Source organism: Cetorhinus maximus, chromosome 8 (assembly GCF_964194155.1).
Source record: "Cetorhinus maximus chromosome 8, sCetMax3.hap1.1, whole genome shotgun sequence".
NCBI lineage: Eukaryota > Metazoa > Chordata > Chondrichthyes > Lamniformes > Cetorhinidae > Cetorhinus > Cetorhinus maximus.
In genome coordinates this window covers 114,236,174-114,255,647 of record NC_135886.1, presented here as the reverse complement: position 1 = coordinate 114,255,647, position 19,474 = coordinate 114,236,174, and the positions used below count along the sequence as shown (strand labels likewise).

The 19,474-nt window shown below is 45.2% G+C and overlaps 1 protein-coding gene across 1 annotated transcript in view; it reads right to left on the bottom strand.

Moving 5' to 3' along the window:
• The window catches only part of tenm1 (teneurin transmembrane protein 1), a 1,283,715-nt gene that overhangs the window by 855,723 nt on the left and 408,518 nt on the right, over positions 1-19,474 (bottom strand). The window contains exon 2 of the mRNA XM_078547452.1: positions 17,304-17,586. Coding sequence (XP_078403578.1) covers positions 17,304-17,523 — 220 coding nt within the window. The 5' untranslated portion in view covers positions 17,524-17,586. The remainder of the gene's footprint in view (positions 1-17,303; positions 17,587-19,474) is intronic.

The following is a 19,474-nucleotide window of genomic DNA, read 5'->3' as shown; positions in this document are numbered from 1 at the left end:
ACTACAGAGGAAACCAAATGGCCTCTAAAGATGGCATTAGCATGTTTCCACTAGAAATTCTTGCTCTTCAGTTAATTAGCTTTCTTTGCGAAAGTGCTGATAGCAAAAATACCCGAATGAATTCTGGAACCTTCCAGGCCTCGAACCAGCCTGGAAGCCCCCCTGTTGTTCAGTCTCGCTCCAACACCGCAAATAATGCTCCAAGAATATAGATGCGGCTTTCTTTCCAGTGCAAGGCACTGGGAGGAAAAGTGGTGGGAACCATTGGAAATCCTAAAGGAAAAGATGTTCTGCATTCCCTGCCTCCTTGTGCCATCACAGAATTTGCATGAAATGATGGGACTTTCGCCAGCCCCAGACCCAGTGAAAATCATTTCTGACAGCTCTGCTGGATAGTAGACCTGGCATGTCCCCGATCATTCTGGCCTTGTCCATTCATTAACATTTGTAAAACTAGTCATAAATCCTAGGTTCATTTTTTTCCATCATCCTCATTTATCTCTTTTCAAAAATAAATTAATCGCATTTTGCAAGTTTCTCGGGCAAATGAAAATGCTCAGATTAGATAGTCATATTTTGATGTGAGCAAGGAAAATGTATCATTAGAATTAGTGACATAAAACAGAGAAAAAGACTTAACGAGAGCCTGAACTAGAGAGGAAACAAACCGAACAGTTAAAGAGACTGAGGCAGAGGTAAAAAGGATGAGAAAAGGAGAAAAAGAGGGACACAGTGAGCTACAGAGATAGAGAGAGCTGTTGATGGATCAATACAGACAAGCATAGAGGCAAAAAACTAAACATTCAGGAAAACAATCCTGAACAGCAAATTCAATGTTTGCCATATTTTAGGATCTTACAATCTAGTTATGCCAAATTCAAATATACCCTATCCCAATAATTGCAGCAGCATTCCATTTCCAAATTCTGCCTAACTCCTAAGTGATGGAAAAGGACAGGAGCTACCTCAGGTTGCCAAATTCCATCCTTGTACTGGAAAACTCCAGGACCCCACTTGAGTAGTTTAAGCTTCAAGAAATTCCCCTTTACTACCAAAATGCAGGATCAATTACTCCCACCCCACCCTAATGTAAATAATATCCACACTCCTCGCTTTAAATATCTGCTAGTTTGAAGTACAATTTTAAGTATCTAGCAGATTTAAAGACAATGGGCAGAATCATCTCAGGTTTGCACTGTGTGTGGTAGCGGGTGGGAAAAAGGACGTTTTACCTACTGACTGCAATGGTGGCTTTTCATGCCTTATCGTCCCAATTCCACCTCATTAATCATGCATTCCCTGGAAGCACGCCGGGTCGCTGACGGGGCATCCTCTCGTTCGCCCACCCTGCCATCACATCAGGCCTTCAGTAAACTGGGTGGCATATCTAAAGGCCGCCCCTGCAAAGAGCTAGTTCTCTTCAAGGGACAGGTACCTGCTGCGAACTGATGGCTACCAAAGGGAGGAAACGTGCTTCCCCCAGATTTAGCGACAACTGCACGCAGTGAAGATTGCCGTAAAGTCCTCTACCCATGCTCTGGGTGAAGACCAGTAGGCAAGGTTACCAATCCAGCATGGGAGGCAGTGGCAGCAGTGGTCAGCGCCAACACCCTGCAAAAGAGGAGAGCCACCCAGTGCTGAAAGCGGATGAATGGTCTCATCCGTTCCACCAGGGCAAGTCACTCTTCTCATCACTCTCAATTCGCACACTCACAAACCCATCACACATCCACAGGGATCTCATATTTCAAGGGACAGCATCACTAACTTTCACACACACCCTCACATCTCCATCAGGTTCATATCCTCTGGAGCTCGCATTTTCATCTTGTCCATGGCTCCGCTCACCACACAAGCATTCACGCAGTGCCATGTGTCCTGCTCACACTCTCTCCATCTGTTTTTATGCAGGAGAAGCTGGCTCACAACAGCAGGGAGAGGTCCCAGACCAGGGGTGGAGTGGTCCATATTAGGCCCTTCACTCACTTTGAGGAGCCTGCCATCACGCTGAATATTGAGGATGTGGACCGTGCCTGCACCAACAGTGAGGCCGGCGGCGAACACCCACATGAGGGCCCTGCACCACATCATCCCTCTCTCAATGCAAATGTGAGTGCTCTCTCTCCTGCTTTTGACTCTGCTTCTGTGCACTAATTATCTCTACTTTGGTTCACAGGGAGCTCTACCAAGCGACCAACAACCTCAGCCAGCCAGTCCCTCAGCTCCATCCATGTCCTCACCTCCAGCCAAGAGAACACCTCCTCCGTTAAGAGCTGGAAATAAGCAGCCTGGAAGACCTGTCACAGCGTTTATCCACACCCTCCACCAGTGTAGAGATACACACCTCGATGGGGCCTAGATCTAGAGAAGGCTTGGATTCACAATCTGGTGGTCACTGCATGGACACATGTCTGCAGCAGGAGGAGGCCGTTTCACCCAAGCCCACCAGCACTTGGAGGACTGCTGGGGAAGAGACATCTGTGAGGTCAGATGACGAACCTCTGGGTTTGGCCTTCTAACTCATCGTGGAGAGTCAACAGAAGGTAGGGGAACATCATGCAGGGATGCTGGAAGCCCTCAACAAAATAGCACGCAAGTCGGAGGAGTGCGGCCGCCTGCGCTCTGAAGTGGTAGCCATATGTGTACATATGGAGGTTTCCATAGGAAGGATGGCGGGCGCCATGGAGACCTTGGTCCAGCAGAACGTGGAGATGTTTGCAGGCTTGTACTCCATCATGGGAACCATGAGTAAGTTCCTACAGTGGCAATGTGAGGGGGAAATAGGGTACCTCGATGTCCCTCCAGGTGCTCCTTCCCCTCAATGAATCAGGTTGGGGCCCTCTGGCATCCAAAGGGAGGAGGAGCGGTAGTTGGACACTCCTGGGTCATCCACTCAGGAATCTCAGATGCTGTCCTCTCCCTCCAAGTCCTTTTATCTGTGACTCCCTCAAGCTCATCCCATGTCACTGCAGAGGGAGCAGCTGGCCCACAGGAGACAGCATAAGCAAGCCGGGGCCCTCAAAGCCTCGGCTCTCAAGAGGATGCATGCCAAAGTCATAGGAAGCAATTGAGCCAACCATTTCACAGGCTGACTCCACCCCTGCTGCAGATGTCAGGGCAGCACCAAGGAGTGTTAGGCCTCAAAAAGTTAAGATTTTCTTTTCACAAGTGGTTGCACGGGTGAACACATTTGTCATTTTATAATCTGAAAATATATTCACTTTCACTGAATAACATGTAATGGCGTCTTTCAGCCTTATTTACAGGCTTCACGAGTCCTTCTCTTGCATTTCCCCACACTAGCAGTTCAGCTGCACGCAGCCGGCCCACGAGTGATTCTGGAGGGAGTGATGTGTCCGTGGCAGGGCCTTTCAGAGCCTCATGCAAACATTCTCCTACACACGCAGATCCTTCCTCCATCATACTCATTTCAATGTCTTGAACATTTTCAATGCTGTCAGCTGGGGTCCTAGTTCAGTTGTCCATCTGAGCTGACCTGCATCTCTGCCCAACCAATCGATCGCACTCCCGTACAGCACCTGTTCCCGTCCAACACAAGGCTCCTTTCACTTTCGATTTTGGAAACATGGTACTGGTGAAGTATGTCTTTAGCTCCCCCATCCTTTTCCCCCCCCAGTCACCCATGTCATTTCCCCCATCACTGTTGACTCTCCTGGCATCACCTTCCACCTCCCCAACATCAGCTACTAGCCAGAACCCTTTTCTTTAGAGGATGTCCAGGTGAATGTGCACATTCCCTACCTTCCCAAGAGTCCCATCACCATCCACATTGACCTCCCCAATCTCATCCTTCCTATCCCCAGGGTCCGTGTCTGCCTCCCAGTCACCACCAACCACTCTCACCATCCCTTCTACTGCTGCCGTTGCACCCTGACCCTCCCACTCTACGGCTCACTCTGCACTCTCTTATTTTCAACATTCCCTCCTACCATGGCCACCCTCATTTCGCTCCCCAGGAGGCAGTCATCAACTCCATAGACCCCTCCTTTGCATGTTCACCTGGACACCCCACCTTTACTCCTTCGTCCATCATTATTCCTTTCTCCCCCGGACTCTTTCCTCCCCCTGGACTCCTTCCTCACCCTGGACTCCTTCCTCACCCTGGACTCCTTCCCCCCATGAACTCCTTCCCCTCTGCGAACTCCTTCCCACCTCCGCACTCCTTCTCTTACACCTTCATCCTCCCTTACATCTACCTCCCCAGTTGCCGTATTCTCCCCTGTTACAGCCTCTTCCTGCCCCCCGATGTCCCTCCCCTCTCCCAACCTCATCCCCGACACCATTGCTCCGTCTCCAACCCTACCTCCCCCCACCGTCAACATCGTTCCCCCTCTCTCAACCTCAATAGCCCCCTGACACCATCCTTGCCCCTTGCAACCTCACCCCCCACCCCCGGTACACCTTCCTTTCCCAGTCAAACCTGCAACTTCCTCTCCACCCCCTGGAAGATCATCCAAAGCAGACCATGGCCAAGGCTCTGATGTCCTGAAGCAGACCCTCTACAGTGATCTTACATCTTCCGTGAGCTGTTTTGCGGCAGAGCCATGTTCATGAGAATCCACCCAGCATGCCATGGATGTTCCTTCAGGATTCGGTAGCTGTGGGGCTCCAGCCTTCTGCTGCTCGGATGTCCGCGATGTAAGCAAGGCATTGATGGTAAGTCCCGATTTCTGCACATCATACTTGTCAAGACCTGTTCTGTATCGGTGTGTTTTCCCGCCGATGTGGGCGGTGAATTTGACTTGGGTGGATGACTCTAGCGAGCTGGGCTTCTAATGATATGCAGATGTTGGAAAATGAAGTTCCTGACGTGTGACGGTGGGAAACGTGGCCCCCCCATTGACCGGCAGAGCGGACGATTGCAAACTGGCTTCACGACAGCGTGAAACCAATCGCTGGCCTTCCCGCCATATTGTCAGCTCATGCCCGCCATGATGTCCGACACCAACGGACATGGAAAATTCCGCCCAATGTTTGGAGGGAAAACATCATTTGAGTCCAAAATATTTCCTAAGAACCCTGCAGTGCATTCACATTTACCCTTTGGGTTCAGTTGTGGACAGGAAGAATTTCACCTTCTTATGGTGGGATTTTCTGGCCCCGCCCACTGCCAGGATCACCTGGTCCTGCCGAAAGTCAATGGGCATTTGGCTGGGCCGCTGCACCCTCCACAGTGGTCCCGCCACGGTGGGGGTGGGAAATCCTGGCCTTAGTGTCAAGGCCTAGATTTCTGCTGAGTCAGGCCGACTTGGAGCTCTTTAAAAATGGTGGCCAGGACCCAATTCTGGGATTCCTGCCCCCATTCATGTCTCTGGCAAAAGGGTATGGGTAGTCCATCCACACACAACATTCCCGGTCTTGCCGAGTCCATTGCAGGGCCGGGCAGTTAACTCCTACCTCCCCCCCCACCCTACCACCACCACCTCATCCCACCTACTCCCAGCAATTTTTGTGGAGACTAGCCTCTTCCATAAGAATACATGGTCCATGGCACCTCAAGGGAGTCATGAACCACAGGGGAAACCCCAGTCCCTAGTGGGGAATAAAAAAGAGTCACCTGCTCTTGGAATTCTTTCATTAAAAAGTTTGAAATACAAACATATCTATTTATGGGTTTCAATTGTTAGATGCTGCATTGTAAGTTAGATGTATATTTGTTGTAGTTATTGATTATTGAGCTGTGTTGTGCAAAAGTAAGTTGACCATTACATTGATCAAAATTGTGTAAGTTTTGAGATGCATTAGGGTACTTTTTCCACTGGGGAAAAATGCTATTATACAGTCAAAACTGGAGAAATATTGCTTTGGACTCTGCTGTCATGATCTGAGATCATTTAAATGTCCACAGCTCTTTAGATTTGAAAATAAAACTGCTCTGCAGCTTTCAAAGGAAAGAAAAGACACCTGCCAGGGGGATGAGAACCTGAGGGCAAATTCAGAGCAGGAAACAGGATATGGAGAATTAGTGAGTGACTCTGAAAGACAAAGCAGCACAGGTTAAAAGGCATACAGCACAGGGATTTAGCAGCATTAAAAGGTGTATATGTAAATGCATGGAGCATAGTAAATAAAGCGATGAGCTGAGGGCACAGACAGACACATGGCAGCATGATATTATCGCTATATTGGAAACTTGGCTTAAGGAGGGGCAGAAGTGGCAGTTCAACATCCCTGGATATAGAGTTTTCATTCAGGATAGGGAGGGGTATAAAAAAGGTGGGGTTGTCACATTATTGGTTAAAGAATCAGTTACAGCTGTGAGGAGGGTTGATAAACTAAATGAAGCATCAAATGAGGCCATACGGGTTGAACTCAGAAATAAAAAAGCGGCAGCCACACTACTAGGAGTGTACGTTAGACCCCCAAATAGTGGAAAGGAGTTCGAAGAGCAATTGTGCAGACAGATTTTGAGTGCAAAAACAATAAGGCAGTAATTGTTGGGGACTTCAACTACCCTAATATCGATTGGGATACGGACAGTGTGAAGGGCACAAAGGGCACAAGATTCTTGAACTGCATTCAAGAGAACTTTTTTAGCCAGCACACAACAAGTCCAATGAGACGGGGTGCAATTCTTGATTTAGTCTTAGCAAATAAAGCTGGGCAAGTGGATGAAGTAGCAGTGGGGGACCATTTTGAAGATAGTGACCATAATATAGATTTAGCATCATTATGGAAAGGAACAAAGATAGAACGGGAGTGTAAGTTCTAAACTGGGAGAAGACAAATTTTACAAAGCTGAGAGGTGAGCTGGCGAGAGTGGACTGGATACAGAAATTGAAGGAAAAACGGTGTCAAACCAAGATTTTATGAGCACAGTGTAGACATGTCTCCACAAAGAAAAAGGGTGGTACTGCCAAATCTAGAGCCCCCTGGTTATCCAGAAGCATACAGGCCAAGAAAAAGCAGAAAAAGAAAGCTTATGACAGTCATAAAATACTTAATACTGTAGAAAGCCTACAGGAGTATAGAAAGTACAAGGGTGAAGTAAAAATGGAAATTAGGAAAGCAAAGAGAGGATACGAAAAAATATTGGCAGGTAAAATCAAAGAAAATCCTAAGATGTTTTACCGGTACATTAAGAGCAAGAGAATAACTAAGGAAAAGGTAGGGCCTGTCAGGGATGTACATGGTAACTTGTGGATTAATACAGAAGATGTGGGCAGGGTTCTCAATGAGTACTTTGTCTCTGTCTTTACTAAGGAGAGGGATGATGCAGACATCCTAGTTAAAGAGGAGGAGTGTGAAATTTAGATACAATAAGCATAGTGCGAGAAGTAGTACTGGAGGAACTGGCGTCCTTGAAGGTGGATAAATCCCCAGGGCCAGATGGATTGTATACCAGGCTGTAGAAGGGAGCTAGGGAAGAAATGATGGATGCTCTGAGGCTCATTTTCCAATCCTCGCTAGATACAGGTGAGGTCCCAGAGGATTGGATGTCTGCGAACATTGTACCATTATTTAAAAAGGGTGCGAGGGATAGGCCAGAAAACTGTAGGCTGGTCAGTCTGACTTGGGTGGTGGGCAAATTATTGGAAACAATTCTGAGAGGCAGGATAAACTGTCATTTAGAAAGGCATGGATTGATCAGGGATAGTCAGCATGGTTTTGTTAGGAGAAAATCATGTCTTACTAACTTAATAGAATTTTTTGAGGAAGTAACAAGGAGGATTGATGAGGATTGTGCAGTGGATGTTGTCTACATGGATTTCAGTAAGGCATTTGACAAGGTCCCACTAGTCAAGAAAATGAGATCTCATGGGATACAGGAGAAGGCGGCAGGTTGGATCCAAAATTGGCTCAGTGACAGGAAACAAAGGGTAATGTTCGATGGATGTTTTTGCGAATGGAAAACGGTTTCCAGTGATGTTCCACAAGGCTCAGTGTTGGGGCCCTTGCTGATTGTTGTATATATTAATGATTTAGATTTAAATGTGGGAGGCATGTTTGGGAAATTTGCACAAAAATTGGCTGTGTACTTGACAGTGAAAAGGATAGCTGTTGACTCCAGAATGATATCAATGATTTGGTTGAGTTGGTGGAGATGTGGCAAATGGAATTCAATCTGGAAAAGTGCGAGGTAATGCATTTGGGGAGGGCAAATGAAGCAAGGGAATACTCAATAAATGGGAAGTTATGGAGAAGGGTTGAGGAAGTGAGAGACCTTGGAGTGTATGTCCACAAGTCCTCGAAGGTGGCAAGACAGGTGGACAATTTGGTCAAGAAAGCATATGGAATGCTTTTCATTATTAGGTGAGGTATAGAATACAAAAGCAGGAATGTAATAATGAAACTGTATAAAATGCTGGTTAGGCCACAGTTGAAATTTTGTGTACAGTTCTGGCCACCACATTACAGGAAGGACATAATTGCCCTGGAGAGAGTACAGAGGAGATTTATAGGAATGTTGCCAGGGTTTAAAAATTGCAGCTATGAGGAGAGATCGGATAGACTATGGTTGCTTTCCTTAGGCTAAGGGGTGACCTAATTAAGATGTACAAAATTATGAGGGGCCTAGATAGGGTAGACAGGAAAGGCTTGATTCACCTCGCTGAGGGGTCAACTACCAGGTGGCATAGATTTAAAGAGATTGGTAGAAGGATTAGAGGGGATATGAGGAAAAACGTTTGCACCCAGAGGGTGGTGGGTGTTTGGAATTCACTGCCTAAGCTGGTGATTGAGGCTGAAACACTCAACTCATTTAAAAGGTACCTGGATCCACATCTCAAGTGCTGCATCCTGCAAGGCTATGGGTCAGGTGCTGCAGAGCTGGGATTAAAGTGGGATTAAAATGAGTGGCTAGTTTTGTTTTGGGCTGGCACAGACATCATGGGCTTAATGACCTCTTTCTGCACCATAACTTTTCTATGGTTCTCTTCTCCTGGGCTATATTGATTGATAGGCCATCTGGTGTAACTCAGAAAGAAAACACATAGCCATCTATTTTTGCAGTTTCAATAGACCATTGTTTCCATTTGGAAAGGATTATTTTGACAGCTGTGTCCATTATAAATGCCTAATTAAGTTTCAAAAATTATAGAACCATTTGATTTACAGGGTGCTACGGTTCTCATCTTCTGCAGCTAAAATGTTGGGGAGCTCATGACCCCAATGGCTGCCCCCCCCATTCCCCCAGCAAAGTAGCACTGGGAGTAGCATTAATTGCTTTAAGGCAAGGCTTCTGATCCTATCTAGGGAGGAACTCCCCACTTCGAAAACTGTCGGCCAATCAGATGGCTGGCAGTTCTGTAGTCCCACTGCTGGCACCGCAGGCAGTCCCACCACACTGAGGAGCCCAGTCAAGTCCAGGTCGGGGTTCTCACCGAGGTGAGTGAGGTGGGTGGGGGGCTGAATTCAAGAGGCCAGAGGAAGGCAAAGCAGAGATGTAATTTCAGGGTAGGGGTGCCTCTGATGGGCTCAGGGAACCTGCAAAGGAGGATCCACCCCCACCTTGCCCGACACCAGCCCATGCAGCTAAATTTGCTGAGCATCCTACATGGTGGGGGTGGCTTGATGTACTTAAGTGGCCATTAATTGACCACTTAAGAGCCTCAATTGGCCACACCTACACCCCACCCCCCGCACCCTGGCTTCAAGCCTGCAAGCAGGGGAGCAGGGGGCTGCATTCACAGCTTTATTGACAGGGTTATTTGTCTTTGATGTGGTTACTGAATAGATATTTGTTTTTAACAACAGTTGACCTCTTGAGATGCTTTAACTTTTTTGAATGGCTGTTTTGAACTTTTTTTTCAGCTTGAAGTTTTTGACTAAGAGTTCTATTAGATTGTTAGAAGTTTATATTTTTCATGTTCATTTCAAAGACATGACTTCTGAGGTCTGCACATAGTGAATACTGGATGAGTGGCCATGGAGGATGTATGGAAGGCATGGAGGGGGCCAGGGGAGTATTATGGGGCATGTGGGTATGAGGGGGCATGAAGGGGGGCATGGAGAGGCTATAAGGGAACTAGGAGGTCATGTGGGGTGATTGGAATATGAAGGGGGCGTTGAGGGGTGAGGGCTTGAGGGCCTGACAGTCATCACTACAGCTGGGCCAATGCCCCAGTAAATGTAGGTAGGCTTTCTACCCTACTGGCCTTGCCATCCACCCTTCTCCATGGCCACCTCGTGTTTGCCTTTGGAGGCAATGGGCCCAACTCCATTCCATCCCCGCCTTTCCGAAGCAGAAATATGACAGATGAGGGGCTTCTTAAAGGAGATAGGTCTGTTTCCTGACTGAACCTTCTGGCCTCTTCCATGAAAATCCAGCCCCAAGTCTCCATTGACAATGAGAGGACTTCATTGCCACAGTTAACAATCATACCAAACCTCTGAATTAGCTTTGTAATCATTCCCACATGTTTATTATTCTATGCATTACTTGTCTGCACACCTCAATAAAATTGCACAAAATGTTGCTAAATGCACCAATGTTCAAAAGAAAGGGACAGATTAATATTTCATATAGGATCCTTCTTTGGAACAACCCCTCCCAAACTATTACCCTTTCTTTCTTTCAGCTGCTGTGCATTTTTAACAGTCTATTTTTATTTTTGCCTTTTCCAGATAATTTGTCACAATTTCCTCAAATATCTGCTATTTTTCATACATACTGTTTAATGACTGAACAATAATTAACAAACTAATAATTTCCTAGGCCATAGGAGGGTAAACAAGAAAATACTTTCAGCCTTAACAATCAATCCTTTCCCCCCCCCGAGAACCTTACCTATTCACATCCTTTACTTATACCTTAATTCTTTCACTTTCCAGAGATGCATGCCTGATTTCCTTGCTTAATCCTGATTTCTCATTTTTTAATTTGCACCCTCTGGCATTTGTACCTTTCACTATAGTGAGCAATTTGCTTGGATCATTAATGAATGACATGCATTTATCACAAGTTTAAATGTATCAGGGGAAATTTGACATTAGGCAAAGCTGAAGTCTCCTTAAACATACGCAATTCAAGTTCATGACTGCCATTAAATTTTCAATATGGAGCATTATAATTGATAGACCTTCAATTTCTCTTTGGCATTTTCTCGATTTTACTATAGCGGTCTTAATGGAGACAGTGTAAAGTACTGTGACTGAGTGAAACTGTGTTTATAAATCATGATGGCACTCCCAGGCAATCAAAATCATTTTACAAAGTTAGAAGACATTCTCAATTAGCTGAGAGATGTCTACAGTGTATGGTATTAACCATTTTCACAGCAACATAAAATCCTCCTCGGTAAAAGAAATCAAGCCCCGAAGAATATAGTAAGGAAGTATTCTTTAAGAATGATTTTAAAACTAAATTTGCATACTGCGTTTGTCCGTCCATCTGGCCTTTCTGTCTCCTTGAAATTATATTTTATTGCCAGGAGTCCTTATATCACTTCACACTCAATGTTTTGAGGATTTGTAAAAATGGCTCTTACTTCTCTGTGAAGAAGCTTCATTTCTTAACTTCTGCCTCCATGACATAACCATTCAAACAATTACTTTACAGTTCCAGAGAATTGCAAGATGTCTCAAGATAGTAATCTCCAGACAAAGATAAGTGCCTCCATTATCATCATTAAATTACAATATCAGTGCCTTTACAACGGTTCCAAGTCGATCAGAACTTTATCTTGTTAACAAATCTGATAATGCCTTCATACCATGTGCTTGCCTTTGACAAGTTGAAAGCATCTCATCTTTCATCTTCCTTTCTGATAACACCTGCAGCTTTTAATCACAATTTGAGGCTATAGATATTTCATGGAACCAAAGACAACCATCAGATTGGCATGTCTGGTGTGAAATGACCTGCCTTGGCTATATAGTCTAGATCATTATCTTCTCATTTTTATCCTTGACATTTTATGTTGCATGCTTTCCATAATGGGAGTGATATTTTCAATATAGAAAACATTAAAAGCCACACTAAGTTCTTCTGTGATATGCCATTGTATCAGTCACATAAAATCCTGTGACACATGACATTAAAAAAAGGTTATGCTTCTCATAACTGGTGACACCATTTGTTTAATAAATAATTTAATCTTGGAGTTCTGATTGGAGGCACAACTGACAGCAAGCCTTGTAACCACAACAAGGAGTAAAGAATAACAACAGCAGGAAATAAACTACAACTAGATACCTTCCTTTACTGCCCTTCCCACCCATACCTGCCCCATCCGTTCTTTGGACACTTCTTTCCCACAGTTGCACCGACAGCCCTCTGGTGTCTCTCCAAAGCAACCTTTTTCATTTCTGAGACAGTCAAGCCAGTACATTATTCAACTGTGCATGTCATCATAGTCAAGCCCACAGATTACCTAACATCCATAAAGTGCATTTTCCAGTTGAGATCTTGGGTGATCAGGAACCTTTGCCTCTATTCGCTCCATCCAGCCTAAAAGTGTGAGGCTATTTGTACCACCCAAGCTAACTAGTTTGGGAACTAAACCCAAGACCTTCTGGTGTGTTACTATGTGAGCAATGCCTTTATCCGCTGGACTGTAAGGGGTACTAACAAAAAATTAAGTGGGAATCTAACTTTAGAGACCCCTTTTAAAATGTCAATACAACAAAATAGATCCTGGTGGTGGGATAATATACTTATACCTGAATCAGTAACAACATTATAGGGGCTCCTACCCTGCAGAGTGCCAAGAATTCAAAGCGAGAGAAATAGGCCTAGATTTTCCAGTCTCTAGATGGTCGTACCCTGGGAGACGTGATATGGGACTGCTTGGAAGTCCCATGCAAGGACTCTGGAAATTTCCTGGGATGTTTCAATTTCTGATGGACAATTACCCTGCATCTGGAACCCTCTGAAAATGCTTGAGCTAGAATCGGAGACTTGGGTCGGTTCCGACTTACCTATCTGGGTATTTACCCAGGAAATGTTAGACAGGAAAACAAAAGTCTAACTCCTGGGTAACTAGACAACTAACCCCAATCCACCCCTCCCCTGTGACTCCCCTTTGACCTTCCGATTTCCCCCTGAATCTCTGATTCTTCTGATCCTCCAACTCCCCCAGTGAAAGTAAAAGTCACTGTAGTTCCAGAGGACCATAGGCTGCCCTCTTATCAGAGGTGAGTTTAAGATGAGGGTCACCACACCTCAGGCGAGGGGTTGAGAAGCCAGGGCCTTCATGGATGACATCAGTTGATACGGGAATTGAACCCATGCTGTTGACATCACTCTGCGTCACAAACCAGCCGTCCAGCCAACTAAGTTAAACAATCTCCTAACCCTTGACCCTCCAACCCCCCGTACCCTCCAACACCTCCCCAACCCAACCTGATGGAACTTCACTATCCTGCCACCCTACCCACCCTACCACCTTACCATGCTGCCACTCTACCCAGATGGCACCCTACACACCCTGCCACCTACCACCCTGGTGATATAGGTGTATAAATGGCCTCGGTGCCACTGGGTAAAAGAGAGGAGAAAAAATCAACCTGTTCCTGAATACAATTGTGCGATTTGTGCTATAAATTTGTATTCATGTGATGCAAACTGCCTGAAAACAGAACTATGGGCAACTTTGGTGCGCTTCATGGGAAAAACAACATACCAATACACAGGGCCGGATTTTTGTGTTTGTTGCATTCTTCTGTTTAGCGCAAACATACCAAACATACAGAAAAGACTGGTAGAAAAATAATATAGGTTCTTCATTTGAATATAATATTATGTAGAACAAGTCTGACCTGCAGGGCAGCCGCTCTGTTCTATCTACAGAGTACATGGGATTATACACCACGTTCTGCCTCATGGTGGTTAGTGATGGACAACAATTTAAGATACGTTTTTTAAAGGTATGTCACAAGAGTGTTTGGGAAATGCGAGTCAGGCCATTTTCCAATGTCGGCAACCTTAGGCCGTCACCTATGACCATACCTGCCATATTTTCATCTCCTGAAGACATGGGTGGGAAGGGTTTGGGTTTTGCCAAGGCAACATTGGAGGAGAGTGGGTGCTAATGTGGGCTAGTTTGAAGGACTGCCTTGGTTTGCTGGGACATCATTCTTATGCACCCTAAACCTCTGCCCTGAACCCATTCCACCCCCATGCCCCCTCATACCTCCCATGCCCCTCCATGCTCCCTCATCCTCCATGCCTCTCCATGCATCCTCATGCCCCCATATCCCTTCATATTCCGCCTGTCTCTCCATACTCCCATACCCCCTCCATGAACCCTCATACCCCGTATGTACATCCATGCCCCTTATGTCCTCATGCCCCCTCCACACACACTCAAACCCTTATGTCCTCATGCCCCCTCCATACCCAGCATGTTCCCTCCATAGCCACTAACCCAGTATCCACTGTGTGCAGTCCTCAGCAAACATGTAATAGCAATGGAAATGCTTTGAAATCCTATTGAAACTGAAGGAACAGATGGCTCAATTTTTTTCTAAGCCACACCAAATGGCCAGTCATTCAAAGAATTTCAGGAGCAGATAGCTGTTTATTTCTCTAAGTTAAAGCAGCAGACCTTTTTTTTTCAAGTTATAAGTACCTTGGACATTTGAATCACTTCAGATCAAAACAATAGAGTTCCCAAGCTCTGTTCTCCACAGCTTTGAAAACATAATAAAACTATTTCAAGTGGAAAAAATACTCCAATGCATCTCAAAACTTACACAATGCCAGTCAATGTAATAGTTAGCTTAACTTAGCAGGACAGAGCCCCATGATCAATCACTGAAGTCAAAACACATATACCTTATAATACAACATCTAATTTTGGCATTTGAAGTTCAAATTCAACACATACCTGTCAGAATGTTCACACATCATAAGCAGATGTCTCCCGAGGTTCCTGAACTCTCAAACAAGGCAGGTTTTTAGACCCCTTCCAAAAACTGCCTGACCCATGACAATAATAGGGATCAGGAAATACAAATCCCCCCTAGGGCTGTCAATGGTGACCGCAATGTCAGAGGACGAGCACACAGGGTTGTGATCAGACTCTCACCTGAACCTCTTCTGCTTATGGGAAGACTGTGTGGGCCCATTTTTATCTGGGAAATTTAAACTTGCTGTGAAAGAAACAAAGTTTTGGTGTTTCCCAACCCCACTCCCAACTCTAGGAGGACACAAAAATCCGACCCCTAATGTGAAGTTTCACAAATGATCAGGTAGTGCACACCCAGGGCTGGATTTTATTACCTCTCTGGGGATAGGCTGAGAGAAGGGGGGGCCCATAAAATGGTGAAGGAAGGCAGGGGGCGGAGTGCCCGCCACATTCCCACCACTTTAGCAATTTGCAAATGGCAGGCAGGTGGGTGGGGGGGGGGGGGGGGGGGGGGGGGTGGGGTGGGGGAAGGTGGAGGACAGACCTCCCATCCCGAGGGCTATTGTGACACTTAAGTGGCTAATTAAGGCTAATCAGTCATGGACAAAAAAAATATGGGCCCGAATCTTCTGAGGAATGGCAATCACTGTTGGATTGTCGCTCCACTCCTACTTTTCTGCATTATGGCTCTGCTCTGCATTTCTGGCCGGGGATCCCAACTTCTTCAAAAACATGGAGTGATCGTCCATCAAACTGCTTTCTTGCAGAGCTGGATAACTGGGAGAGGACAAGCCATGCCCCCTTTTTATGGCACTATCTGCCCTATTCTGGTAAGTGTTCAGTAACCCACTGAAAAGCTTTGGATCATTTAAACCGCTTTTCAGTGTTAGTGAACGAGTGTATGAGTGAATGGGTGGGTGAATGGGTGAATGTGTAGGTGCGTAAGTGGATAGCATGGATGAGATAAGTGGGTAAGTGGGTAGAGTGGAAGCTGGGTAGGGTAGCAGATGGGTAGGGGGCCATTGGGTAGGGTGGCAGCTGGGCATGCCAGGTGGCAGCCAGGTAGGGTGGTAGGTGGGTCGGGCAACAAGTGGTTAGGGTGGTAAGTGGGCAGGGTGGCAGGTGAGTTGGATGGCAGCTGCATAGGGTGGTAGATGGGTGAGGTGGGTCAGGCAGGTGAGTGAGTGGGCGGGTTGGGGAGCGGTCGAGTCAGGGGGAATCAGGTGGTCGGAGCTAATCAGGTTGGGTTGTGGTGGGGAGTCAGGGGTTTGGGGGGAGTTGGGTGGTGGGGTTAGTCAGGTCAGGTCGGGAGAGTCGGGGGATCATGGGCGTAGTTGGAGGGGTCAAGGGGGGATTTGGGGGGTATCAGCTGTATAGTTACACAAGAATTAAACTGGGATTTTTCTGTCTCACATTTCCTGGATTACTATTCAGGGAAGTAAGTTGAAACCGTCGGAAAGCTCTGACTCTAGCTAAGAGTCAGAGACTTTTTTGGAGGGTCCTGGGGAGCAGGGGACTTTCCCCTCTTGCCCATTGGAAGTTCATTGTGTCGGGACTTCCGAGGGGCCTCAACGTGTATCGTGGTAGTTGGAGGGGAGCTGCAGGGGTATGTCTCATCTCTGACAATCCAGAGACCAGAAGATCTGGGCAATTATCATAATATTATGAAGAAAACTCCATGGAACGCTTACAAGAATGTAAAGAAACATGTCCTGGAGCTCCTGCTGCTTCAATACTTCCATATTACCTTATCACTTTCAGATTCAGCCTTTCTTGATACAAAGCCACACTGAAAACACATTACGTTTGATTTTGTTGCTTTGGCAAATTCTTATAAATAATATTTCAGACCAACAAAATAATCAGCTGTGACAGGACACAAAATGTTACCACCTTACATTTCAAAGAAAGACTATCAATTGTGTAAATTCAGGATCAGATCCTTGCGAAGTGCAGAATATAGTCTAAAATATCAGCAATACACGTAACCTAACTCTTGATGGCCCATAGCTGACTTTCAGAAAAATATATTGGCACAAATTTCACAATTTTTGACAATTGGTCGGCTGCATTTATGAAATATCTTCTTACGGAACCTGATTATAGGAAAGTTACTGTTGTAGAACAAGAGAAACACGGCGCACTCATTTTAAAAGAGACCAGGGTAACTCATAGTTTTGATGTGAGTTTGAGTTGGAACTACCTTTTTATTCCATCTGATTGAAGGTGTAAAAAAAAATAAATTACGGAAGTCCAGATGAAGAGTCCTTTGAACTATACATCAGGAGAATACAAGGAGTTAACCTGCCTGACTGAGAAATGTGGAGAAAAACAAATTAAGCACATTCCAGGCTTGTCTTATTCAATGACCCCTTTTAAATTGAAGATTGCACTTGATTCTTTACAGACAAGAATTAAGAGATGTGCATTATATATTCAGATTTACATTTAAAATTTGCAAACATTATGCACACGAAAACACACACATACCTTGTCTGGATTCCTCCACCGTTTGCATGATATCCTTCTTATGACTGTTGTAATTCATCCTCAGCTCCTTATTGAATTCATGAAGTGTTTCTCTAGAATTGTAGGATTTGTGGGGGCTTCTGCCATCTTCACTTTCATCAGAAGAACTAGTGTATGCCAATTCCATTTCGCACCTAACTTTTGGCAGTGGTTGATAAGGTTTACAATCCATCTGATCCATTTCTTGTAAAGCCGGCACACAGACATTAAAACAGGGAGTCCAGAATGTTTAATCGAGAATGACCTACAAAGAGAGAGGAAAAGTGTGTAAGACCCAATGGAATTGAATTTCCTGTTTCTCAAATTTTCAAAAAGGCAGATGGGTGGAGGGGTGATGGACAGGAAAGAAACACATCTAAACACCCTCACATTATCTCAAGAATTTGAAAATCCATTTACATTACAGATATACCATTATCATTCTAAAGTATGACAGAACTATAGAATTCTGCAGGACAAGAGGAGGCCATTCAGTTCATAATGCCTGGACAGGTTGCTTGAAAGAGGTATCCACTTAGTTCCATTTTCCTCTTCTCTCTTTCCCTTTTAAAAGCTATTCCTGATCCTGATAGGCATTCACGTCCTAACAAAAGTTCCTGGGGAAGAAATTAATGATATTCTCCTAGCCTCTCCCTTTGCTCTTTTCTGTTGATCTTAAATTTATAGCTTCTAATTATAAACTCACTGGTCAGTGAAAATTATTTCCTTTTCCTATTTGGCCTGTCAAGCCCCTTTATCATGACACCCCTTCACCTTCAGTTGTAATGAAAACAGGCCCAGTTTCTGCAGTCTCTGCTTATAACTAAAGTCCTCATCCCTGGTACAACATTAATAAATCTCTTCTGCACTCTCTTTATGGCCTTGATGTCCTTACAAAAAATAGGGCAGCAAAACTGGATTCCATATTCTGAATATGCCTAACCAAAGATTTGTATAGGTTAAACCTAACTTTCTTTGGCTTTGTAGTTTTATTTAAATAAACTTTTATTTATACAATTTCAGAACCTATTTCCTTTTATTTATTGCTTTAGTGACTTGGTCTCCTTCTTTTACAGATTTGTGCATCTAAACTTCCAAGACTGTCTATTCTGCTCCTATTAAAATTTTACAATTAAGTGTGCTCTTTCTTCTTCATCCAAAATCATATCTGCTCACATTTCTCTGCATTAAGTTTCTTTCATTGTCTATCTGCTCAATCTAAAAACTTTGTATGTCACCCGAAGCTGCTTGCATTCCTCTTCACCATTCATCATGTTTTGGCAAACTCTGATAATGCATCCTCTATGCCCAAGTGTAGATCATTTTTATCTAGTGAGAAGTGCAATGGTTCCAGCGCTGGACTCCTGGGTTCACCATTGTAAACAGCGCTCCAGTTTGAAAGCATTTGTTAACCACTGTTCCTTTTTCTGCCCTTCACCCAAGCTCCCATTGACAATGACACATTCTCTTCAATGCTGGCCAGGATTTTGCCCTTGTCAGGCAGGCTCAGCGGGAAGCCAGCCGCCGCCTGCGATCGGGGCCAGACCGCGATTTCATGCTGGTGGGCCAATTAAGGCCTGCCCAGCGTGAAACACCGCTGCAGTGCTCAGCGCTGCCTGTCTTGGGGGGGGGGGGGAGAGGGGAGGAGGGTGAGCGGGGAACTTTGCGCATGCGTGCAGGTGCACGCAGGAAATGCTCCCCGAGTCACAGAGCTGCTTCAGGGCCAGAATTTTTAGCTTGTCGGGCGAGCGCACGCCAGACCCAAACGAGCGTAAAATGACGCGCGATATTTTGGTTGGCGGGCACACGTGGGTGTCAGCAGTGCGCCCGCTGACAACTAAAAGACCTATTAAGGCCATTAGAGTAATAACTGAATAACCTTACGGTTGGCGGGCAGGCGAAAAGGCCAAGCGGCCTTTAGATTTTTTAGGAAACCTCATCCACGGGCGGGATGAGGTTTCCAACAGCAATTAAAAATAAAATTTAACTTTAAACATTTCATTAAAAACATGTCCCTGCTCATGTGACAGTGTCACATGAGGGAACGTTTATTAACAATTTAAAATTGTCATTTTTTATTTCTTAAAATCTTCAGCTCCTTGAGGCAGCTCTGTGCCTCAGGGAGCTTTTCCTGTGCACACCTGCATGCACGC